The following is a 25,468-nucleotide window of genomic DNA, read 5'->3' on the forward strand; positions in this document are numbered from 1 at the left end:
GCACCGGCAGAGCTGGGGGGGTTGCGGGTCGGGAGTGAGGGGCACCGGCAGCTGCCGGGATCTGGCCCCACGGGCCCCACAACTGGGGCTGGGCCGTGGGGTGCCCAGAGCAGCGCAGGAGGGTTTGTTATTGTAGGGTCTCCCTGGAGCCCCGTTCCGAGGGGGGGGTCCCAGAGCCGGTCCCTGCTCCCGTGGTGGGGACCCCCCAGGCCGCGGGCCGCCCCCTCCCGTCTATGGGGCAGGGTGTGTCTGGCTGGCAGGGGGAGGAGGCTGGTCTGGGCTGTCCCGGGACACGCTCCAAGCTCCCCCCACAACTTCCCCTTCCCGGCCCAGCGCCGCGGGACCCACCCAGCCGCGCACCCCCAGGCTGTGGGGCCGGGCGGGGAGACCCCTGGGTAAGTGTCGGGGTTTCCCGCAAGGTGGGGGGAGATCCTAGACCCCCTCCTCGTGCCCCCCCCCGGGACGCCCCTCGCCTTGGGGGTCGCTGCTGCTGCTGACGGTCCCTCCCGGGGGGGGGTTAGATCGGGTCCCCCCCCATAACCAGGGGAGGGTCCAGCTCGTTCTTGGGGGGGGGATCCCGTTCTCCTCTCCCCGTTATCCAGAGACCCCCCCCCCGGGGCGGAGCTCAGCCCCCTGCTCCTCCCTCGCGACGGGACCCTCCCCAGATGCAGCCACATGAGGGGGGGCTGCGGGGACACAGCCGCTCTTTGCCCATCCCCCGGCCACCAGACACCCCCCCCCCACCCCCGCTCCCCCACGTGACTCGGAACTGACTCAAAATCTCTGTTTGCTAATTACAACCGCGGGCTGGGGGGGGCAGGGCTGGGCTAGCAGGGGCTGCGGGTCGGGAGTGAGGGGCACCGGCAGGGCTGGGCTGGGCTGGCAGGGGCTGCGGGTCGGGAGTGAGGGGCACCGGCAGAGCTGGGGGGGGGGGGCCGGGCTGGCAGGGGCTGCGGGTCGGGAGTGAGGGGCACCGGCAGGGCTGGGCTGGGCTGGCAGGGGCTGCGGGTCGGGAGTGAGGGGCACCGGCAGAGCTGGGGGGGGGGGGCCGGGCTGGCAGGGGCTGCGGGTCGGGAGTGAGGGGCACCGGCAGGGCTGGGCTGGGCTGGCAGGGGCTGCGGGTCGGGAGTGAGGGGCACCGGCAGAGCTGGAGGGGCAGGGCCGGGCTAGCAGGGGCTGTGGGTCGGGAGTGAGGGGCACCGGCAGGGCTGGGCTGGGCTGGCAGGGGCTGCGGGTCGGGAGTGAGGGGCACCGGCAGAGCTGGAGGGGCAGGGCCGGGCTAGCAGGGGCTGTGGGTCGGGAGTGAGGGGCACTGGCAGAGCTGGGGGGGGGTAGGGCTGGGCTGGCAGGGGCTGCGGGTCGGGAGTGAGGGGCACCGGCAGGGCTGGGGGGCAGGGCTGGGTTGGCAGGGGGCTGCGGGTCGGGAGTGAGGGGCACCGGCAGAGCTGGTGGGGGGGCAGGGCTGGGCTAGCAGGGGCTGCAGGTCGGGAGTGAGGGGCACCGACAGGGCTGGGCTGGCAGGGGCTGAAGGTCGGGAGTGAGGGGCACCGGCAGAGCTGGGGGGGGGCATGGCTGGGCTGGCAGGGGCTGCGGGTCGGGAGTGAGGGGCACCGGCAGAACTGGGGGGTGCAGGGCTGGGCTGGCAGGGGCTGCGGGTCGGGAGTGAGGGGCACTGGCAGAGCTGGGGGGGGCAGGGCCAGGCTGGCAGGGGCTGCGGGTCGGAAGTGAGGGGCACCGGCAGAGCTGGGGGGGGGCAGGGTTGGCAGGGGGCTGCGGGTCGGGAGTGAGGGGTACCGGCAGAGCTGGGGGGGGCAGGGCCAGGCTGGCAGGGGCTGCGGGTCGGGAGTGAGGGGCACCGGCAGAGCTGGGCGGGGGGTAGGGCTGGGCTGGCAGGGGCTGCGGGTCGGGAGTGAGGGGCACCGGCAGAGTTGGGGGGGGCAGGGGCTGCGGGTCGGGAGTGAGGGGCACCGGCAGAGCTGTGGGGCAGGATTGAGGGGCACTGGGCGGGATTGTCAAGGGCTGTGGGTTGAGGCTGGCGGGACTGGGGGGCACAGGTGGGTCGGGGGGATTGTGGGACGGGGTGGACTGGGGGGCTGGCAGGGGGCTGGGGGGCAGGATGATGAGTGGGGGAGGACTAGGGGCGGGGGGCCTGTGGGGCTCAGAGGAAAGGGATCTGGGAGCGCAGATGGCCTAGCTGGGGGGAGGAGGGGCTGCAGCCAGAGGCCGTCCCCAGCCCCCTACTAGCGCAGCCCCCCCACCAGTGCCCCCCGAGCTCTGCTCTGTAACCCCCCCCTCCCCCCGTCCCCATAGTGACTGTCTGGGCTGCAGGCCAGGAGCCGCTGTTACATAAACAGCCGGGGGGAGCCGCTCCCCCCAATTAACCCCACAATGCCCCCCACGTCACCGACAGATCAACCTGTGTCAGCCCTTGCTTGCCCTGGGGGGCGGGGGAGCCTGGCCTGACACCCCCTCCAGGAATTTGTTCCAGGAAACCCAGCCAAAGCATCTCTCCGCCTGCCCCCCTCCCACCCTTGGCACTGCCATCCCGGATGCCTGGGTCCTATCCCCCCAGCGATGCCCTGCTGGAGACCTGGCTGCACTCCCCATTCTTCCTCTCGGACTCTTGGGTCCCCCCCCTCGGCTGCATGAGGAAATTGCCCACCCCAGAGATTCCCCGTCGCCAGGGTGCTGGTGGGTTGGAGCAGGGGAGACTAGGAGCCAGGACTCCTGGATTCTCTCCCCATCCCCATCTCCGCTCCTCTCCAGGCAGAGACCGGCACCATGCAGACCCTGGCTGGCCCCTTCGCGGGGGGCAGCTCGCTGGACGCCTCGGACCTGCAGGTGGATGGGGACGAAGTGGAGGGGCTGCGGGAGGGCGAGGAGCCAGGTGAGTGGGGAGGCCCCGGGGGAAGGTGGGGGGGGCTAGGACTTTAGTCTCCGGCTCCCTGGCACGGCGTGGGGGGTGGGCAGCCGACCCTTGCGGCCAAGGGCTGAGTGTCAGGACCCTCCCCAGGAACCCAGGCATCCTGGTGCCTGGCCCACCCGAACTGGGGTTCAGTGTGTCCATGTCTGGCACTTAGCAGGGGGCTTTGCTGCCTCCGTGCATGTGGGGGAGGGAGACGGGGGGGGTCCATGGGTTACCCCCACCCTGACCCGTCCGTCCATCCCGCAGGGGGTCCGCTCTACCCCTTCCTGGTGGTCTATGACCTGAAGCCGCTCAAGTCGCAGGGGCCAGTGTTTGCCAAGGGGGTGCCAGTCACTGCCCGGGTGGAGGGCACCGAGCGCTACACCACCGGCTCCAAGGTGAGTGGGGATGGGGGGCTGGGAGCCAGGACTCCTGGGTTCTCTCCCCGGCTCTGGGAGGGGAGTGGGGGCTGGTGAGTCAGAGCAGGGGGGATGGGATCCAGGACTCCTGGGTTCTCTCCCCGGCTCTGGGAGGGGAGTGGGGGCTGGTGAGTCAGAGCAGGGGGGGCCGGGAGCCAGGACTCCTGGGTTCTCTCCCCGGCTCTGGGAGGGGAGGGGAGGGGAGAGGAGGGGGCTGGGGGGTTAGAGCAGGGGGCCTGGGATCCAGGACTCCTGGGTTCTCTCCCCGGCTCTGGGAGGGGAGGGAGGCTGGTGAGTCAGAGCAGGGGGGGCTGGCAGCCAGGACTCCTGGGTTCTCTCCCCGGCTCTGGCAGGGGAGGGGGCTGGGGGGGTTAGAGCAGGGGGGCTGGCAGCCCGGACACCGGGGTTCTCTCCCCGCAGATCCGGCCAAGCACACTGTACTCCCTGCGACTGACCCACGGGGATTTCACCTGGACCATGAAGAAGAAGTTCAAGCACTTCCAGGAGCTGCACCGTGACCTGATGAGACACAAAATCTTCATGAGCTTCCTGCCCCTCTCCAGGTCCGACCCCCCCCCCCCCCCCCCGCAATGGGGCCTGTGCCACAGGAATTCCCCCCCCCCAGCACTGTGAGGGCCCCGGTCCCTGCTGCCCCACATGCCTCCTCCTGAGCCCTAGATTGGTCTCCAAAGCCACGAGCTGCCCCAAACCATCCTAGAATAACCCCCCCAGGGCGGGGACTGGCTGGCTTAGGGGGGTGGGGGAATGGGGAAGGGGCCTGTCCCCTCTAGGGGGTGCTGGCTCCCCCCCGGCCCCAGGGCAGGGACTGGCTGGCTCAGGGGGACGGGGAATGGGGCAGGGGTCTGTCCCCTCTAGGGGGCGCCGGCTCCCACCCAGCCCCAGGACGGGGACTGGCTGGCTCAGGGGGGTGGGGAATGGGGCAGGGGTCTGTCCCCGCTAAGTCTCACCCCATCTCTGATTCCACCCCCCTCCCCAGGTTTGCTTTCCATGGGTCCCGTGCAGAGGCCACCTCTCTGGAGATGCCCGCCCTGCCCCATGGGGGTGATGGCACTTCCAGACGCCCCTCCAGCAAACAGGTAGGGGGAAGGGGGGTGGGATGCTGGAGGGTGGGGGGTTCTGGGGGTTCCAGGGCTAGGAAGGGCCGTGGGGGGCCCCATGGGGCGACTGTGGGTGCTGGGGAGCCCCCGTGTGAATTCTGGGGGGCGGGGAGGAGTCCGGGAGGCAGGCCGGACAGCATTACATCCCTGATTTACGCTGTTCACGCACAGCCTCTGGCATGTCAGCTGCTCCTTGGGTTGTGCAACCGAATGACACTCGCCGATATCTCCAGTCCCAGACACAGCCCTGGGAACCTCCGTCTGGCAGTGCCCAGTCGTGCCCGCTAGACGCTGCCAGCTTATATGAGTTTGTCAGTTTAACAAAGCCATTGATATGCACCAGACTTGTTCTCCCCAGGGGAGCCTCTGACACGCTGCAAACCAGACGCACGGCTCCAGGTGGAACAAACAGACCGATCTATTAACTATGAAGAACGATTTGAAGTGATTATAAGTCAAAGCACAAGAAGTCAGATTTGGGCAAATGAAATAAAAGCAAAGTGCATTCTTAGCCGATCTTAATGCTTCCAACGTCCTTACAAACTTAGGTGCTTCTCACCACAGGCTGGCTGGCTGCCCTTCAGCCAGGCTCTCCCCTTTGATCAGCGCTTCAGTCGCTGGGGGGTGATGTCTGTAGATGGAGGTGGAAGAGAGAGGAAGAGCCTGGCAAATGGGGATTGGTCCTGCTTTGAGCAGGGAGTTGGACTAGATACCTCCTGAGGTCCCTTCCAACCCTGATCTTCTGTGATTCTCTCCCTTTGATCATGTCCTTTTTTCCTTCTTGGTTCCCGCCCCCCCTTCAGAGTCAGGTGAGCATTACCTCATCGCAGTCCCACACTGACCAAGGGAAGGGGGGTGACTCACTCAGAGTCTAACAGATCCTTTTGTTGCTGCCTAGGACAGCATCCTTTGTTCCTGTGAGGCTGGGCCGGGTTCATAGAATCATAGAAGATCAGGGTTGGAAGGGACCTCAGGAGGTATCTAGTCCAACCCCCTGCACAAAGCAGGACCAATTCCCAACTAAATCATCCCAGCCAGGGCTTTGTCAAGCCTGACCTTAAACACCTCCAAGGAAGGAGATTCCACCACCTCCCTAGGGAACCCATTCCAGTGTTTCACCACCCTCCTAGTGAAATAGTGTTTCCTAATATCCAACCTAGACCTCCCCACTGCAACTTGAGACCATTGCTCCTTGTTCTGTCATCTGCCTCCACTGAGAACAGCCGAGCTCCATCCTCTTTGGAACCCCCCTTCAGGTAGTTGAAAGCAGCTATCAAATCCCCCCTCATTCTTCTCTTCTGGAGACTAAACAATCCCAGTTCCCTCAGCCTCTCCTCATAAGTCATGTGCTCCAGCCCCCTAATCATTTTTGTTGCCCTCTGCTGGACTCTCTCCAATGTTTCCACATCCTCCTTGTAGTGTGGGGCCCAAAACTGGACACAGTACTCCAGATGAGGCCTCACCAATGTCGAATAAAGGGGAACGATCACATTCCTCGATCTGCTGGCAATGCCCCTACTTATACAGCCCAAAATGCCGTTAGCCTTCTTGGCAGCAAGGGCACACTGTTGACTCATATCCAGCTTCTCGTCCACTGTGACCCCTAGGTCCTTTTCTGCAGAACTGCTGCCTAGCCACTCGGTCCCTAGTCTGTAGCAGTGCATGGGATTCTTCCGTCCCAAGTGCAGGACTCTGCACTTGTCCTTGAACCTCATCAGGTTTCTTTTGGCCCAGTCCTCTAATTTGTCTAGGTCCTTCTGTATCCGATCCCTACCCTCTAGTGTATCTACCACACCTCCCAGTTTAGTGTCATCTGCAAACTTGCTGAGGGTGCAATCTATGCCATCCTCCAGATCATTAATGAAGATATCGAACAAAACCGGCCCCAGGACCGACCCTTGGGGCACTCCGCTTGAAACCGGCTGCCAACTAGACATGGAGCCGTTGATCACTACCTGTTGAGCCCGACGATCTAGCCAGCTTTCTATCCACCTTACAGTCCATTCATCCAGCCCATACTTCTTTAACTTGCTGGCAAGAATGCTGTGGGAGACCGTATCAAAAGATTTGCTAAAGTCAAGGAATAACACGTCCACTGCTTTCCCCTCATCCACAGACCCAGTTATCTCCTCATAGAAGGCAATTAGGTTAGTCAGGCATGACTTCCCCTTGGTGAATCCATGCTGACTGTTCCTGATCACTTTTCTCTCCTCTAAGTGCTTCAGAATTGATTCCTTGAGGACCTGCTCCATGATTTTTCTGGGGACTGAGGTGAGGCTGACTGGCCTGTAGTTCCCCGGATCCTCCTTCTTCCCTTTTTTAAATATGGGCACACCTGCCCTGATGAGGTGTGAACTGCCTCTCTGCTTCTGGAGAGTTTTTGCCTGGGTTTGCTTTAAGCCATGAGGACACATTTTCAGCCTCATAACTATACACATGAAATTATAACCTATAACGTTACTGTAACAACAATGTTCAGTGAATCATGAGCCTTCCGAAGACACCCAACATACAAACTTTGCATTGGATACCACACAATAATTTTACAACAATGAACATGGGGGTGTAGGGTGTTCCCCCGAGGTACAGAGCGTCACAGTTCTCTCCCTGGCTCTGGGAGGGGAGTGGGGGCTGGTGGGTTAGAGCAGGGGGGGGCTGGAAGCCAGGACTCCTGGGTTCTCTCCCCAGCTCTGGGAGGGAAGTGGGGGCTGGTGGTTAGAGCGGGGGGGAAGGAGCCAGGACTCTGGGGTTCCATTCTCTGACCCACCTCAGGTGTCATACTGCACTCAGGTGGAAAGTTGAATTCATGTCAAGTGAAAGCATTTTAATTAGTCAGATGCACCTACCCTAAACACGCTGGCCGGGTAAGGCCCGGGTTTCTCGGCACGTCCGGCGTTGAAAAGGGACTCATGGACCAAGGGAAGCAGGATCTGGTGCTAGGGAACTGAAGCGGTTTTGTCCGGTCCCTGGGTCCTGGCAGATTTTAGAGCTAGTAGATCTCGGCCTGGTTCTGTACAAACCAGGGAGGTTTATCCCTCTGCCGGTGAGGGGAGCGGAGATTTAGGGAGGGAGGAACGGGGAGATGGGGAGCCCTTGAAGACAGCAGGGGATGTGTGTGTGGGGTGGGGGTCCAGGCCACTTGGTGGGGGACTCTCACTCCTCCCCTTGCTCCCCACAGAAGTACCTTGAGAGCTACCTGAACTCCCTGCTGGAAATGTCCTTCTACCGCAATTACCACGCCATGGTAACGTATTGGCCCCCCCACAGCTCCCCCTTCAACTTCCTGAACTCCTGGGTTCTTTCCCCTGCTCTGGGAGGGGAGTGGGGGCTGGTGGCCAGGACGCCTGGGTTCTCTCCCCAGCTCGGGGAGGGGAGTGGGAGCTGGTGGGTTAGAGCAGAGGGGGCTGGGAGCCAGGACTTCTGGGTTCTCTCCCCATCTCTGGGAGAGGAGTGGGGGCTGGTGGCTTAAAGGGGAGGGGGAGGAGCCAGGACTCCTGGGTTCCATTCTCTTCCCTGCAGGCGGAGTTCCTGGATGTCAGCCAGCTCTCTTTCATCCCCGACCTGGGACCCAAGGGCCTGTGAGTCCAGTTTACTTTCTCTGCCCAGGGACCTGCCACCCTGCCAGCCACCAGGGCAACCACTTCGGGGGGGAGCCTGTACAGGGGGGCGAGGGCAGCCAGCCAGGGTAGCTTCCCACACACAGTAGGGGCGTGAGTTGGGGGGGGAGAGCGAGGGCCACTTGGAGCCAGGATTCCTGGGTTCTCTCCCCGACTCTGGGAGGGGAGTGGGGGCTGGTGGGTTAGAGCAGGGGGGGCTGGGAGCCAGGACTCCTGGGTTCTCTCCCCAGCTCTGGGGAGGGGAGTGGGGGCTGGTGGTTAGAGCAGGGGGGCTGGGAGCCAGGACTCCTGGGTTCTCTCCCTGGCTCTGGGAGGGGAGTGGGGGCTGGTGGGTTAGAGCAGGGGGGGCTGGGAGCCAGGACTCCTGGGTTCTCTCCCCGGCTCTGGGAGGGGAGTGGGGGCTGGTGGTTAGAGCAGGGGGGGCTGGGAGCCAGGACTCCTGGGTTCTCTTCCCAGCTCTGAGAGGGGAGTGGGGGGCTGGTGGTTAGAGCAGGGGGGGCTGGGAGCCAGGACTCCTGGGTTCTCTCCCCGGCTCTGGGAGGGGAGTGGGGCCTGGTGGGTTAGAGCAGGGGGGGCTGGGAGTCAGGACTCCTGGGTTCTCTCCCCGGCTCTGGGAGGGGAGTGGGGGCTGGTGGGTCAGAGCAGGGGGGGCTGGGAGCCAGGACTCCTGGGTTCTCTTCCCAGCTCTGGGAGGGGAGTGGGGGCTGGTGGTTAGAGCAGGGGGGGCTGGGAGCCAGGACTCCTGGGTTCTCTCCCCGGCTCTGGGAGGGGAGTGGGGACTGGTGGTTAGAGCAGGGGGGCCGGGAGCCAGGACTCCTGGGTTCTCTCCCCAGTGACCTGGCTCCTGCCGCAGGGAGGGCATGATCCTGAAACGCTCTGGCGGGCACCGAATCCAGGGGCTCAACTGCTGTGGGCGCCACCAGATCTGCTACCGCTGGTCGAAGAGGTGAGCTGGGAGGGCCGGGGGGGGGCTGGGGTCTGTGTGGCCCCCTCCCTGCTCACGGGACCCTGTCTCCCCCCAGGTGGCTGGTGGTGAAGGATTCCTTCCTGCTGTACCTCAAGCCGGAGTCAGGGGTCGTCTCCTTTGTGCTGCTCTTTGACCCGGGATTCAGCGTCATGGTGGGGAAGAAATCCACCGACAGCAAGTACGGGGTCCGCATCGAGAACACCGCCAGGTCCGGACGCCGGGGTTCCACCCTGCCAAAGGGGGGGGTGGCGACAGTGGGGGTGGGCCGGGAGCCAGGACTCCTGGGTTCTCTCCCCGGCTTTGGGAGGGGAGTGGGGGCTGGTGGGTTAGAGCAGCGGGGGCTGGGAGCCAGGACTCCTGAGTTCTCTCCCCAGCTCTGGGAGGAGAGTGGGGGCTGGTGGTTAGAGCAGGGGGGGCTGGGAGCCAGGATTCCTGGGTTCTCTCCCCGGCTCTGGGAGGGGAGTGGGGGCTGGTGGGTTGGAGCAGGGGGGCTGGGAGCCAGGACTCCTGGGTTCTCTCCCCAGCTCTGGGAGGGGAGTGGGGGCTGGTGGGTTAGAGCAGGGGGGGCTGGGAGCCAGGACTCCTGGGTTCTCTCCCCGGCTCTGGGAGGGGAGTGGGAGCTGGTTTGTGATTTCTCCCCCCCGCCCCCGCAGGACGCTGATTCTGAAGTGCAGCAGCTACCGGCAGGCGCGCTGGTGGGGGCAGGAGATCACGGAGCTTGCCCAGGAGCAAGGCGAGGATTTCCTGCACCTGCACCGGCACCAGGCCTTCGCGCCCGTCCGCGAGGGCACCCCCACCCGCTGGTGAGGGGGGCGAGGATTGTGCAGGGGGAGGGGACGGGATCCCGTGTGGAGAGGGTTGGGGGAGGGAGATAGGGCAGGTCCCGGTGCCGGGGAATCGGGGGTTAGTGGGGGGCAGATGTGGGGGTTGTTCCTGGTGGTCACCAGATTCCAGTCTCTTCCCCACCCCCCGTGGCAGGTTCGTGAACGGCGCTGGGTACTTTGCGGCTGTGGGCGACGCACTGATGCAAGCGAAGGAGGAAATTTACATCACCGACTGGTGGTGAGCGACCCCCTGCTGCCCCCCAGGGCCCTGGCCTGACCCCCCCTGCTGCCCCCCAGGGCCCTGGCCCGACCCCAGGGCCCTGGCCTGACCCCCCCCTGCTTCCCCCAGGGCCCTGGCCGACCCCCCCCCTGCTGCCCCCCAGGGTCCTGGCCCGACCCCTGGGCCCTGGCCTGACCCCCCCTGCTTCCCCCAGGGCCCTGGCCGACCCCCCCCCTGCTGCCCCCCTGGGCCCCGGCCCACCCCCCAGGGCCCTGGCCTGACCCCCCCCCGCTTCCCCCAGGGCCCCGGCCTGCTCCCCTGCTGCCCCGCAGGGCCCTGGCCTGACCCCTTGCTGCCCCGCATGTTGTACTTAAAGTCCTGCACAGGATCTTTTCAGGGGGAATAAGACAAAACACCACATTTATTAGTGATACATGTATTCATTAACACTGTATCATACGCATATAATATATTACACTTACACTCACACTCACACACAAACACACTCCGTCTTGTTGTTACCAATTAGTTGCTCCCCTTAACTTCACTGGCCAGGTGAGTTAGATGGGGGAGGGGGTGGAGCCGGGCTTCTGCCGATCCGGATCGATGCTCCCATGTTGACAAGACGAGACCCGGGGTCCTCTGCAAGACACCTCACTTTTATAGCAGCTTTCCTCTCATGCAAATCTAGACCAGATTCAAACTCTTGTGTCTGTGTCCATTGGTCCTTTGTGCTGCTTTCTTTTGAGTGTTGTCCCAATGCTGCAAAGAGGGTGTTTCCAAAAGAAGGTGCTTGCTTCTAACCCCCCAGGCCGTCAGTATGTCTGCTTGTCTTTAATGAGCCCACTTGACACGTTTTATTGTCCTTGAGTCTGGCTCCCAGCCCCTCTCCAACAGTTGAGGCTGTCTGGAGGTGCTGCCTCCCCTGCCTTGCTCATCCACACCTCATTCATTCAACAGGGCAATTGATTAAGGGGGGAGGGGAGAGCTCTTGTTCTACTGCTAGCAAAAAGAAATTTTTCTTCTATCTTATTCTATCTTTAGGGGCTATAATATTATACCAAGGGCAATGTAAAGTTTCTAAATGAGGTTTTGATACAAAGTCCCATGAAAACAGAGGTCACACGTGGGTAGACCCACCACAAGGTTATATGAAGAGGCACAATGTAAAGTCATATGAAAATTATCAGAGATTGATCTACATTGTCCCCCTTTTGACCTCTCAAGAACAATTCTTGAGTGGTCACCATATGAATCTTTTGTATTTGTTGCAAACAAGCCAAACAATTATAACCAGGTGAATATAACTAAAACTATTACAATTGACTAAACACCAGATATAACATAAACACAAATGCAAGCAATTATAATTATAATAATTGGAAATACAACAAAACCATTACCATTCCAATAATTGGGTACATTGACAAACAAAATGAGGCCCAAGTTTGATGCTGCAATAGCCATCAAACAATAAAAGTCACTGAGGTCAGGACCTTCTTAAGCACACACAACAAATAAGATTTTGTAGGAGTACCACAGTTGTTATGCAAGGTTAAGCTGATTTGGACTTAAACTAACATTCAGTTGCTAAAATGTTGTAGAATTTCCTATTTTTAACAGTTGTTCTCAGAGGTTTCTGGGGACCTGAAAGATGGGGCCATACAATTATGGGCCAAGGTCTTACAGGTTATGGGGGCCCAAGAACTACCCTCTAGGGTTCGGGAAGAAGAATCGGAGGGCATAGAGGAAAGTGTGGAATTAATAATAATACAAGCAAATGTAACTAACAATACAAATGTATTAATAACAAAAATTAACAACAAAATGACTATTAGAGAACCTAACAACAAATAAACCTGATGCACTGGGAACCAAAGTCTTTTGGACACAAGGGGTGATTGATAAATTGGATGGACATGGGGGAAGTAGAGAGAGGAAAAGACATTTGCCCTGTCTAGTGTAGTATCCCTTCTTTTTCTGGACCCAATGCTAGCACAGGACACCACCAGAGACAGACACAGAACATGCAACACAGAACACTGAACACAGACTTTGTCATGACACTATAACCATGGTATTTTATCACTCTTCAGCTGGTACCAGCTCTCCTGATGTTCTGGTTCAGAGCCTGAAAGATAGAAGCTTGGAAACAAATTAGCACAGTGCTCCCACCACGGCAGACCCTGCTCGGTCTCTGCCACAGTGTGTTTGGTACTTGGGGCTGCACAAATGCTAATTAAGTGCTGCATTTCTTGTGAGTGTAAATCCTCCCTTTCTCTCAGTAAAAGGGCGTTAACACTCCATCTAGAAAAAAAATTTCTGTTTTAAAATCTCCAGCCATTTTGCCATGGCCTGGAGATCTGAGGCAGAAGCAGGCACTGTTGTTAACTGTTTCAACGGCATTTTGGCCCTGGGAGGAGGAATTTACCCAAATATCCCAAATATCCCCCTTCCCAATCTCCAGAGGGGTCCCAAAGGTCTGCCCCCTTCTGGGGTCTCAAATGTTTCTTTTCCTGATGTTACTGCTGCTGTAAGATTTGAGAGTGCTGTTTTAACTCTCTGTACCCAACCTGTTTTTCAGTTTCTCTATCTATTGCTTGCCTGGGCCCGATCCTGCTTTTTTCAATAAACAGTTCCTTTCCATGGGCACAAGCCTTGTTCCACTACCAATTTAGCAAGGAGGGTGGGCTTTCCAACTAGCCCCCACCCTTCCTGGTTCCGTTTCTTAAACATTTTCTTTAAAATTGTGAAATTACCACAATATTACTTACAAAAAAAACCAAACAAACAAAAACCACACTACACTGCCCAAACTCCTATATCCTTCAGAGTTTGGTTTAACAGAACAAGATCTGCATCTTATGTTTTTAACCCACTCTGGGCCAGAGGGAGAGACGCTAAGCTTCCCTCTGTATTACTTGGTCTGCTACCACCGAGGGTTCATACACCAATTATACAAATCCTTCCCCGGATTAGATCCTTCCCCGGATCAGAGTGAGAAACACTAAGTTCTCCTCTTTAGCTCCGCCTTGCTACGGCTGAGGGTGTATGTACCTCTATAACACAATTTAAACCTAAACTCCTATATCCTTCAGAGTCTGGTTAATCCTTCCCCGGATCAGAGTGAGAAACACTAAGTTCTCCTCTTTAGCTCAGTCATGAACACAATTTATACCTAAACTCCTATATCCTTCAGAGTTTGGTTAATCAACTGAAAGTTTACGCTCTTTTTCCTCTAGTGCCAGGCTTGCTAAAGCTGGCGCTGTGCACACCAGTTTTATAATAACTGTGGGTTCTATGCTTGCTCCCCCTTTCGCATTCTCCACCAATAATGTTGTACTTAAAGTCCTGCACAGGATCTTTTCAGGGGGAATAAGACAAAACACCACATTTATTAGTAATACATGTATTCATTAACACTGTATTATATGCATATAATATATTACACTTACACTCACACTCACACACAAACACACTCCGTCTTGTTGTTACCAATTAGTTGCTCCCCTTAACTTCACTGGCCAGGTGAGTTAGATGGGGGAGGGGGTGGAGCCGGGCTTCTGCCGATCCGGATCGATGCTCCCATGTTGACAAGACGAGACCCGGGGTCCTGTGCAAGACACCTCACTTTTATAGCAGCTTTCCTCTCATGCAAATCTAGACCAGATTCAAACTCTGTGTCTGTGTCCATTGGTCCTTTGTGCTGCTTTCTTTTGAGTGTTGTCCCAATGCTGCAAAGAGGGTGTTTCCAAAAGAAGGTGCTTGCTTCTAACCCCCCAGGCCGTCGGTATGTCTGCTTGTCTTTAATGAGCCCACTTGACACGTTTTATTGTCCTTGGGTCTGGCTCCCAGCCCCTCTCCAACAGTTGAGGCTGTCTGGAGGTGCTGCCTTCCCTGCCTTGCTCATCCACACCTCATTCATTCAACAGGGCAATTGATTAAGGGGGGAGGGGAGAGCTCTTGTTCTACTGCTAGCAAAAAGAAATTTTTCTTCTATCTTATTCTATCTTTAGGGGCTATAATATTATACCAAGGGCAATGCAAAGTTTCTAAATGAGGCTTTGATACAAAGTCCCATGAAAACAGAGGTCACACGTGGGTAGACCCACCACAAGGTTATATGAAGAGGCACAATGTAAAGTCATATGAAAATTATCAGAGATTGATCTACACGCAGGGCCCTGGCCCTCACACGCACCCTCTGCCCCCCCGGGTTCTGACCCCCAGGGCTCTGCGCTGTTCACCCTCCCCACCCTTCCTGCCTGCCCCCCAACCTCGTCCCTGCCTTCCCTTCTAGGGCCCGGCCCCACACCCCTCCCGGGAGCGTGGGACCTTGAGGGGTCCAGCCCCACGCACTGAGCCGGGACCAATAGCCCCAGCCCCGCCCTGCCGGGCGTTTGTCCCACCTGCTCTGGGACACTCCCCCCATGGCGCCGGCTCCGGAGCCGAGCTCCAACCCAAGCGAATGCAGTGAAGGGACCCGGGCGGGGCTCGGAGCAGGGGCCCCCAGAGAGCCGGGATCTCGACGGGGGAGGGCAGAAACCGCCACGATCCAGGCCCCTCTCTGCCGGCAGGCTGAGCCCCGAGATGCACCTGAAGCGCCCGGCGCAGACGGACGACTGGCGCCTGGACATCCTCCTGAAGCACAAGGCGGTGAGTGCCCCGGCGGGGGGGTCCCCAGGCCCCCCCGCCCCCCCTAATGCCCTGCCTGCCCCCCCCCAGGAGGAGGGCGTGCGGGTCTGCGTGCTGCTCTTCAAGGAGGTGGAGCTGGCCCTGGGGATCAACAGCGGCTACAGCAAGCGGGCACTCATGCTGCTGCACCCCAACATTAAGGTAGGGGACCCAGGCATCCGGGACGCAGAACAGGGGACTGGGAGATGGGACCCAGGCGTCCGGGAGGGCAGCGCAGGGCACTCGCCCCTGAGAATAGGACCCGGGCGTCCGGGACAGCGGCGCAGGGCACTCGCCCCTGAGAATAGGACCCGGGCGTCCGGGACAGCGGCGCAGGGCACTCGCCCCTGAGAATAGGACCCAGGCGTCCAGGAGGGCAGCGCAGGGCGCTCGCCCCTGAGAATGGGACCCAGGCGTCCAGGAGGGCAGCGCAGGGCGCTCGCCCCTGAGAATGGGACCCAGGCGTCCGGGAGGGCAGCGCAGGGCGCTCACCCCTGAGAATAGAACCCAGGCGTCCGGGACAGCAGGGCAGGGCACTCGCCCCTGAGAATAGGACCCAGGAGGGCAGCGCAGAGCACTCGCCCCTGAGAATGGGACCCAGGTGTCCGGGACGGCAGGGCAGGGCACTCGCCCCTGAGAATAGGACCCAGGCATCCGGGACGGCAGCGCAGGGCGCTCACCCCTGAGAATGGGACCCAGGTGTCTGGGACGGCGGCGCAGGGCGCTCGCCCCTGAGAATGGGACCCAGGTGTCTGGGACGGCGGCGCAGGGCAATCATCCCCAGTGGGTCCTGGGGACAAGGGATGGGACCCAGGTGTCCGGGACCGGTGGCACAGGGCGCTCGCCCCTGAGAATGGGACCCAGGTGTCTGGGACAGCGGCGCAGGGCGCTCACCCCCAGTGGGCCCTGTGGACAAGGGATGGGACCCAGGCGTCCGGGATGGCAGCGTGGGAAATTCGCCCTCAGCGGGCCCTGGGGACAAGGGATGGGACCCAGGAGTCCGGGAGGGCAACGCAGGGTGCTCGCCCCGGAGAATGGGACCCAGGCGTCCAGGAGGGCAGCGCAGGGCGCGCGCCCTTGAGAATGGGACCCAGGCATCCGGGAGGATAATGCAGAGCGCTCGCCCCTGAGAATGGGACCCAGGCGTCCGGGAGGGCAGCGCAGGGCGCTCGCCCCTGAGAATGGGACCCAGGCGTCCGGGAGGGCAGCGCAGGGCGCTCGCCCCCAGTGGGCCCGGGGAGGGGAGACGGGACCCAGGCGAAGGGTCTCTGAGCTGTCTCCCCCCCGGCCCAGGTGATGCGCCACCCTGACCACGTCTCGTCCGTCGTGTTCCTGTGGGCTCACCACGAGAAGCTGGTGGTGGTGGACCAGAGCGTGGCCTTTCTCGGCGGCCTGGACCTGGCCTACGGGCGCTGGGACGACCACCACTACCGGCTCACCGACCTGCCCCCCGGCACCAAGGTCAGAGCCCCCCACTCGGCCCCCTCCTCTCCTGGGGAGCCGCCTGCCCCAGGGCCCCAAGCTTCTCTCCCCCCGATTGCCTCCCCCCATCTCTCTCTGGACCCCGCTCCCCACGCCGGGCTCTGGCTCCCTCCGAGCGGGGTGCTCCTTGGGGATGAGCTGCCCGTCGACCTGGCAGCCAACCAGCAACTCTGGCTGGGCAAGGACTACAGCAACCTCATCACCAAGGACTGGGTGCAGCTCGACCGGCCCTTCGAAGGTGATCAGGGGTTGGGGGGGGGTTAGGGTTAGGGCCGGGGTGGGGGGGCTGGGCTTGGCAGTGTGCGTGGCAGCCAGTGGGTGCCTGGGGCTGACTAGGGACTACATCCCTTTAACTCTGCCACTGGTGTGTGTATGAGAGCTTTACACCCCCTTAACTGTGCCCCTGAGAGCGTTACACCCCCATAACGGTGCCCATGAGAGCGTCACATCCCCTTAACGGTGCCCATGAGAGATTACACCTCCTTAATTGTGCCCCTGAGAGCGTTACACCCCCATAACGGTGCCCATGAGAGCGTCACATCCCCTTAACGGTGCCCATGAGAGATTACACCTCCTTAATTGTGCCCCTGAGAGCATTACACCCCCATAACTGTGTCCCTGAGAGCATTACACCCCCATAACTGTGTCCCTGAGAGCATTACACCCTGGTCACTGTGTCCCTGAGAGTGTTACACCCTGGTAACTGAGCCCCTGAGAGTGTTACATCCCCTTAACTGTGCCCCTGAGAGTGTTACATCCCCTTAACTGTGCCCTGAGAGCATTACATCACCTTAAGTGTGCCCCTGAGAATGTTACACCTCCTTAACTGTGCTCATGAGAGTGTTACACCCCCTTAACGGTGCCTGTTAGAGCATCACATCCCCTTAACGGTACCCGTGAGAGCATTACACCCCGGTAACTGAGCCCTTGAGAACTTGACATCACCTTAACTGTACCCCTGAGAGTATTACATCCCCTTAACTGTTCCTGTGAAAGCGTTACATCTCCTTAACTGTGCCCTTCCATCGAGGGAGCTCAAGTGGACCTCCCCTTAGCAACAAAGCACCCTCTTCCCCCACTGGGTGGGGTCTGACCCCCAACTCCACCCTGCAGCCCACGTGACCCAGGCCCAGCCAGTGAGTTGCTCAGAAAAGTCCCTTCGATTCGGGATGGCCAACAAGCAGGGCTGGGGATTGTTCCAGGGGCTCTTTGGACACGGGTTCTAGGGTCATCCGGGGTGGGGGGAGGTCAAGGGTCACCCGACCGGCCCCTGCCCTCCTGCTGACCGGCTCCCCCCGGGGGTCAGATTTCATCGACAGGTCCCGGATGCCCCGGATGCCCTGGCGGGACGTGGGGGTGGCCGTGCACGGCAGAGCCGCCCGCGACGTCGCCCGTCACTTCATCCAGCGCTGGAATTTCACCAAGGTCCGGGGCCGCCGGGAGCCTGCCTGGGGGCCCAAGTTGTGGGGGGCGCGGGGGGAACAGCGGGGCAGGCCGGGGTGGGTCCCTGTCCCTGGGGGGGGGGGGTGGTACCTGCGATCTCCCCGTCCACCTCCCGTCCCGTTGCAGACAGTGAAAAACAAGTACCGGGGCCCGGAGTACCCCTGCCTGGTGCCCAAGTCGCTTGGTGCCACCCACCGCCTGCCCGGCCCCCTCGCCGGCGCCCAGCTCGCCAACGTGCAGGTCAGCGGGCGCCCCGGGGGGCACTGAATGGGGCAGGGAGCTTGGGCAGGTCACCCTAGGGGCCCAGGGAATGGGGGGCAGGTCACCCTAGGGGCCCAGGGAACGGGGGGCAGGTCACCCTAGGGGCCCAGGGAGTTAAAGGTCCCGGGGTCACCCTATGGGCCCAGGGAACGGGGGGCAGGTCACTCTATGGGCCCAGGGAATGGGGGGGATCACCCTAGGGGCCCAGGGAATGGAGGGCAGGTCACCCTAGGGGCCCAGGGAATGGGGGGGGGAATCACCCTAGGGGCCCAGGGAACAGGGGGCAGGTCACTCTATGGGCCCAGGGAATGGGGGGGGGAATCACCCTAGGGGCCCAGGGAATGGGGGGGGATCACCCAAGGGGCCCGGGGAATGGAGGGCAGGTCACCCTAGGGGCCCAGGGAATGGGGGGGGGATCACCCAATGGGCCCAGGGAGTTAAAGGTCCCGGGGGTCACCCTATGGGCCCAGGGCATTAGGGATCTCAGGGGGTCATGCGATGGGTTCAGGGGGTGGGGGACACGCAGTTCTGGGCAGGTAGTAGGGGGCCGGGGGTCACGGGATGGCTGCAGAGGGTCCCCTCACCCTGCCCCCCGGCCCCCCCAGGTGCTGCGCTCGGTGGATCGCTGGTCAGCCGGGACCCACGAGTGCTCCATCTACAACGCCTACCTGAGCGTGATCCAGACCAGCCAGCACTACATCTACATCGAGGTGGGGCTGGGCTGGGGGGCTGGGCCGGGGGGGCTGGGAGCCGGGGGGGCCTGGGGGCTGGGCCGGGGGGGTCTCTCTGCCCGGCTCTCACTCCCCGTCTCCCCCCAGAACCAGTTCTTCATCAGCTGTGCGGACGGGCGGGCAGTGCTCAACACGGTGGGGGACGCCATCGTCAGCCGCATCCTGCGCGCCCACAGGTCACCCCATGGCGGGGGGGGGGGAACCCGGCGTCTGTCACCCCATGGCGGGGGGGAACCCGGCGTCTGTCGGGCCCCAGGGGAGCGGGGACCCGGCGTCTGTCACCCCATGGCGGGGGGGGGAACCCGGCGTCTGTCACCCCATGGCGGAGGGGGGACCCGGCGTCTGTCAGGCCCCAGGGGAGGGGGGACCCGGCGTCTGTCACCCCATGGCGGGGGGGGAACCCGGCGTTTGTCAGGCCCCAAGGGAGGGGGGACCCCGCGTCTGTCACCCCATGGCGGGGGGGGGACCCGGCGTCTGTCAGGCCCCAGGGGAGGGGGAACCCGGCGTCTGTCAGGCCCCAGGGGAGGGGGGGGACCCGGCGTCTGTCAGGCCCCAGGGGAGGGGGAACCCGGCGTCTGTCACCCCACGGCGGGGGGGGGATCCGGCGTCTGTCAGGCCCCGGGGCGAGGGTGGGGGCAGGGTTCTATTGTGGTGGGCTGTGGGGGGGGGACGGATTGGCACCGGGAGGGGATGGGGGACCCCAGGACTGGCCCTGGGGAGGGGGACGCGGCTCATGTTGCGCAGGGGGGAAGGGGGGCAGGACTAACTCCGGGACCCCAGCCCCCGCGGGGGAGGGGCTCTCCCTGTGGGTGTGGGGGGGGTAACGTCTCCCTGTCCGTCCGTCCCCCCAGAGAGCAGACGCGGTTCCGGGTCTTCGTGCTGCTGCCCCTGCTGCCCGGGTTCGAGGGGGACATTGCCGAGGGGGGGGGGAACTCGATCCAGGCCATCCTGCACTTCACCTACCGGTACGGGGGGGGTCACAAGGGGGGAGGAGGAGGAGGCGGCGGCTGGGGAAGCCACTGGGGAGGGGGGAAGGGGAGCCCAGAACTAGTGTTATGTGGGGAGGGGGCCCAGGGCAGTGTGAACTGTGTGGGGGCACAGGGGCCCCACTCACCGGCTGCCTCATTCCTTCTCCCCCAGGACGCTCTGCCGGGGCGACTCCTCCATCCTGTGCCGCCTGAAAGCCGCCAGTGAGTGTCGGGGGGGGGGGCAGAGCCGAGCTCCTCTATGACCCCCCCTCCCCCTCCCCTGCCAGAGCCGGGGAGAGAACCCAGGAGTCCTGGCTCCCAGTCCCCCCGCTCTAACCCACCAGCCCCCACTCCCCTCCCAGAGCCGGGGAGAGAACCCAGGAGTCCTGGCTCCCAGCCCCCCCTGCTCTAACCACCAGACCCCCTCCCCTCCCAGAGCCGGGGAGAGAACCCAGGAGTCCTGGCTCCCAGCCCCCCCTGCTCTAACCACCAGACCCCCTCCCCTCCCAGAGCCGGGGAGAGAACCCAGGAGTCCTGGCTCCCAGCCCCCCCTGCTCTAACCCACCAGCCCCCACTGCCCTCCCAGAGCCGGGGAGAGAACCCAGGAGTCCTGGCTCCCAGCCCCCCCCTGCTCTAACCCACCAGCCCCCACTCCCCTCCCAGAGCCGGGGAGAGAACCCAGGAGTCCTGGCTCCCAGCCCCCCCTGCTCTAACCCACCAGCCCCCACTCCCATCCCAGAGCCGGGGAGAGAACCCAGGAGTCCTGGCTCCCAGTTCCCCCTACTCTAACCACCAGACCCCCTCCCCTCCCAGAGCCGGGGAGAGAACCCAGGAGTCCTGGCTCCCAGTCCCCCCTGCTCTAACCACCAGCCCCCCCTCCCCCCCCAGAGCCGGGGAGAGAACCCAGGAGTCCTGGCTCCTAGCCCCCCCTGCTCTAACCCACCAGCCCCCACTCCCCTCCCAGAGCCGGGAGAGAACCCAGGAGTCCTGGCTCCCAGCCCCCCCTGCTCTAACCCACCAGCCCCCACTCGCCCCCCAGAGCCGGGGAGAGAACCCAGGAGTGAGGGCTATGTCGGAGGTCAGTACGCTGGCCAAGGAAGGACCCCAGCCCCCCATGAGCTCAGGACCCCCAGCCCTGGCACCCTGGGGGGCTGAGTAACCCGCATTCTCCCCCCCCCCCGGCAGTCGGGGACGAGTGGAAGAACTACATCTCCATCTGCGGGCTGCGCACCCACGGGGAGCTGAGCGGCACCCTCATCACCGAGCTGGTCTACATCCACAGCAAGATGCTCATCGCCGACGACCGCCGCGTCCTCATCGGTGAGTGCCGGCGCGAACCCAGGAGTCCTGGCCCCCCACCTCTCTCCGCCTGTAACCCATGAAAGGCCACTTGCTGCCAGAGCCGGGGAGAACCCAGGAGTCCTGGTTCCCAGCCCCCCCCCGGCTTTAACCCACTGGCCCCAGTCCCCTCCACTGGGGCACTGACAGGGCTGGTGGGGGGCAGGGCTGGGTTAGCAGGGGGCTGCGGGTCGGGAGTGAGGGGCACCGGCAGAGCTCGGGGGGGCAGGGCTGGGCTGGCAGGGGCTGTGGGTCGGGAGTGAGGGGCACCGGCAGAGCTCGGGGGGGCAGAGCTGGGCTAGCAGGGGCTGCGGGTCGGGAGTGAGGGGCACCGGCAGAGCTGGGGGGGGGCAGGGCTGGGCTAGCAGGGGCTGCGGGTTGGGAGTGAGGGGCACCGGCAGAGCTGGGGGGGCAGGGCCGGGCTGCCAGGGGCTGCAGGTCAGGAGTGAGGGGCACCGGCAGAGCTGGGGGGAACCCAGGGGTAGCAGGGGCTGCAGGTCGGGAGTGAGGGGCACCCCAGAGCTGCGGGGGATCCTAGGGGTGGCAGGGGCTGCGGGTCGGGAGTGAGGGGCACCCCAGAGCTGCGGGGGGTCCTAGGGGTGGCAGGGGGCTGCGGGTCGGGAGTGAGGGGCACCCCAGAGCTGCGGGGGGTCCTAGGGGTGGCAGGGGCTGCGGGTCAGGAGTGAGGGGCACCCCAGAGCTGCGGGGGGTCCTAGGGGTGGCAGGGGGCTGCGGGTCGGGAGTGAGGGGCACCCCAGAGCTGCGGGGGGTCCTAGGGGTGGCAGGGGGCTGCGGGTCGGGAGTGAGGGGCACCCCAGAGCTGCGGGGGGTCCTAGGGGTGGCAGGGGGCTGCGGGTCGGGAGTGAGGGGCACCCCAGAGCTGCGGGGGGTCCTAGGGGTGGCAGGGGCTGCGGGTCGGGAGTGAGGGGCACCGGCAGAGCTGGGGGGGCAGGGCCGGGCTAGCAGGGGGCTGCGGGTCAGGAGTGAGGGGCACCCCAGAGCTGCGGGGGGTCCTAGGGGTGGCAGGGGGCTGCGGGTCGGGAGTGAGGGGCACCGGCAGAGCTCTGATCCGTCCTTTGCCCCCCCAGGCTCTGCCAACATCAACGACCGGAGCCTGCTGGGGAGGCGGGACAGCGAGCTGGCCGTGCTGGTGGAGGACACGGAGCTGGTCCCGTCGCTCATGGACGGGGAGCCGTACCAGGCGGGGAAATTCGCACTCAGCCTGCGCCTCGACTGCTTCAGGTGGGTGTGCGCCGCCCGCAGGCCTGCTGGCCACACCCCCAGCTCTGTGCGTGCCCCTCGCCCTGGAAACACGGGGCGCAATCCCACGCCCCCCCGCTGCGCTGGTACCTGGGCACGGGCACCTCATCTCAGCACTGGGCCCTTCTCCGCAGGTCGCTTCTGGGGCAGTCGGGCGCCTCCAGCCTCAACATCCAGGATCCAGTCAGTGACCACTTCTTCCACGGGGTCTGGAAAGCCACCGCCCTGAGCAACGCTAACATCTATGATCAGGTGTGTGGGGAGCCCGGGGGGCAGGGCTGGGCTGGCAGGGGCTGCGGGTCGGGAGTGAGGGGCACCGGCAGAGCTGGGGGGGGGCAGGCTGGGCTGGCAGGGGCTGCGGGTCGGGAGTGAGGGGCACAGGCAGAGCTGGGGGGGGGCAGGCTGGGCTGGCAGGGGCTGCGGGTCGGGAGTGAGGGGCACCGGCAGAGCTGGGGGGGGCAGGGCTGGGCTGGCAGGGGCTGCGGGTCGGGAGTGAGGGGCACCGGCAGAGCTGGGGGGGGCAGGGCTGGGCTGGCAGGGGCTGCGGGTCGGGAGTGAGGGGCACCGGCAGAGCTGGGCTGGCAGGGGCTGCGGGTCAGGAGTGAGGGGCACCGGCAGAGCTGGGCTGGCAGGGGCTGCGGGTCGGGAGTGAGGGGCACCGGCAGAGCTGGGGGGAAGGCCGGGCTGGGCTAGCAGGGGTTGCGGGTCGGGAGTGAGGGGCACCGGCAGAGCTGGGCTGGCAGGGGCTGCGGGTCAGGAGTGAGGGGCACCGGCGGGGCTGGGGGGGCAGGGGCTGCGGGTCGGGAGTGAGGGGCACCGGCGGGGCTGGGGGGCAGGGCTGGGCTGGCAGGGGCTGCGGGTCAGGAGTGAGGGGCACCGGCGGGGCTGGGGGGCAGGGCTGGGCTGGCAGGGGCTGCGGGTCAGGAGTGAGGGGCACCGGCGGGGCTGGGGGGCAGGGCTGGGCTGGCAGGGGCTGCGGGTCGGGAGTGAGGGGCGCTGTGGGTGTGGATTCCAGCCCCACCCGGCTCTGACCCATGGCTCCCCCGCCCCCCACAGGTGTTCCGCTGCCTCCCCACCAACGCGGTGCCGTCACTCCGGGCCCTGCGGGGGTACGCGGGGGTGCAGAACCTGGCCGGCGTCAGCCCGGAGTTGGCCCGCCAACACCTGGCCCAGGTGCGGGGCCACGTGGTGCAGTTCCCCCTCCGGTTCCTGGCCGAGGAGTCTCTCCTGCCCCCGCTCAACAGCAAGGAGGGCATGATCCCCGTGGAGGTGTGGACGTAGGTGCCCGCGGGGCCGGAGCTGCGTGCCCTCTCCCTGCCCGGGGGGCGTGCCCGCTCCACCCCACCCCGGGCGGTGACCAGAGACCCCCCCCTCCATCCGGTGAGGGGGGCTGGGACCAATTCTTTGCCCGCCCAGGGGCAGCCCCTCTCCCTGCCCGTTGGCACAGCCCCCCAAATCCCACGGGCAGGGCCGCCCGGCAGCGCAGCATGCCACCAGCTCACCCCTGGCGGACGGCCCGCCCCCACCGCCCCGCTCCCCACCTCCCCCCGTCACTACATTCCAGAGGCCGACTTCCCACGGGGGGGGGAGGCGCATCACACCCCCTCCTTGCCACTACTAACCGCTGAGTGTCACCCCGGCCTCGCCCACTGGGCACCCCCCGGCCAGCGGGAGCCCTCGCCGCCCGGCCCCACACAACACTACTGCTGCCTGGGTTCCTCCCGCTCACCGTGGGGAGGCTGGAGGCAGGCACGGGAGGGACGCGCCCACGCCCCGGGATCTACCCCGCAGGCTGCTAGGTCAAAGGGGTCACCCGCAGGGTGGCCCACAGAGGGCTGGGCGGGCAAGGGGGGGTCCCTGGGGGTTTGCTCCCTGGCAGCACCCATCCCCCTGTCACGGGACCAGCTCCTAACCTGCTTCTCTGAGATGGTTTGTTACATAAACGCGCTGCAACCGTGGCCCGTCTCTCTGGTTATTCCGCGCCGGGGTCCCGGGGGACGGCCCCTGCGGGTGCTGTTGTACTTAAAGTCCTGCACAGGATCTTTTCAGGGGGAATAAGGCAGAACGCCACATTTATTAGTGATACATGTATTTATTAACACTGTATCATACGCATATATTACACTTACACTCACACTCACACACAAACACACTCCGTCTTGTTGTTACCAATTAGTTGCTCCCCTTAACTTCACTGGCCAGGTGAGTTAGATGGGGGAGGGGGTGGAGCCGGGCTTCTGCCGATCCGGATCGATGCTCCCATGTTGACAAGACGAGACCCGGGGTCCTCTGCAAGACACCTCACTTTTATAGCCGCTTCCCTCTTATGCAAATCTAGACCAGATTCAAACTCTGTGTCTGTGTCCATTGGTCCTTTGTGCTGCTTTCTTTTGAGTGTTGTCCCAATGCTGCAAAGAGGGTGTTTCCAAAAGAAGGTGCTTGCTTCTAACCCCCCAGGCCGTCAGTATGTCTGCTTGTCTTTCATGAGCCCACTTGACACGTTTTATTGTTCTTGGGTCTGGCTCCCAGCCCCTCTTCAACAGTTGAGGCTGTCTGGAGGTGCTGCCTTCCCTGCCTTGCTCATCCACACCTCATTCATTCAACAGGGCAATTGATTAAGAGTGGTGGGGGGGAGAGCTCTTGTTCTACTGCTAGCAAACAGAAATTTTTCTTCTATGTTATTCTATCCTTAGGGGCTATAATATTCTACCAAGGGCAATGCAAAGTTTCTAAATGAGGCTTTGATACAAAGTCCCATGAAAACAGGTCACACGTGGGTAGACCCACCACAAGGTTATATGAAGAGGCACAATGTAAAGTCATATGAAAATTATCAAGTATCACGGGGTAGCCGTGTTAGTCTGTATCTACAAAAACAACAAGGAGTCTGGTGGCACCTTAAAGACTAAGATTTATTTGGCCTTTAAGGTGCCACCAGACTCCTTGTTGTTTATGAAAATTATAAGAGATTGATCTACATTGTCCCCCTTTTGACCTCTCAAGAACAATTCTTGAGTGGTCACCATATAAATCTTTTGTATTTGTTGCAAACAAACCAAACAATTATAACCAGGTGAATATAACTAAAACCATTACAATTGACTAAACACCAGATATAACATAAACACAAATGCAAACAATTATAATTATAATAATTGGAAATACAACAAAACCATTACCATTACAATAATTGGGTACATTGACAAACAAAATGAGGCCCAAGTTTGATGCTGCAATTAAT

The 25,468-nt window shown here is 62.7% G+C and overlaps 1 protein-coding gene across 3 annotated transcripts; it reads left to right on the forward strand.

The window, feature by feature from the left end:
• The first annotated feature begins 2 nt into the window (after positions 1 to 2).
• PLD2 (phospholipase D2) lies at positions 3 to 24,185 on the forward strand. 3 transcript variants are annotated; one of them, XM_065570528.1, is made up of 24 exons: positions 3 to 395; positions 2,767 to 2,887; positions 3,173 to 3,303; positions 3,745 to 3,887; positions 4,322 to 4,421; positions 7,621 to 7,686; positions 7,962 to 8,020; positions 8,913 to 9,005; positions 9,082 to 9,234; positions 9,680 to 9,829; positions 10,005 to 10,088; positions 14,648 to 14,726; positions 14,796 to 14,906; positions 16,038 to 16,464; positions 17,533 to 17,651; positions 17,796 to 17,909; positions 18,536 to 18,640; positions 18,749 to 18,837; positions 19,513 to 19,626; positions 19,802 to 19,851; positions 20,815 to 20,949; positions 22,056 to 22,209; positions 22,362 to 22,479; positions 23,284 to 24,185. In XM_065570528.1, the coding sequence occupies exons 1-24, from the start codon at positions 234 to 236 to the stop codon at positions 23,506 to 23,508; spliced, it is 3,102 nt and encodes a 1,033-aa protein (XP_065426600.1). In that variant the 5' UTR covers positions 3 to 233; the 3' UTR covers positions 23,509 to 24,185. The 3 variants fall into 3 exon arrangements, with proteins under 3 accessions (XP_065426600.1, XP_065426601.1, XP_065426602.1); XM_065570529.1 differs by lacking the exon at positions 17,796 to 17,909; XM_065570530.1 differs by lacking the exon at positions 17,533 to 17,651 and having other exon boundaries at positions 4 to 395; positions 16,038 to 16,205.
• The last annotated feature ends 1,283 nt before the right edge of the window (positions 24,186 to 25,468 follow it).

The sequence above is a fragment of the Chrysemys picta genome, chromosome 16, assembly GCF_011386835.1.
Source record: "Chrysemys picta bellii isolate R12L10 chromosome 16, ASM1138683v2, whole genome shotgun sequence".
In the NCBI taxonomy this organism is placed as follows: domain Eukaryota; kingdom Metazoa; phylum Chordata; order Testudines; family Emydidae; genus Chrysemys; species Chrysemys picta.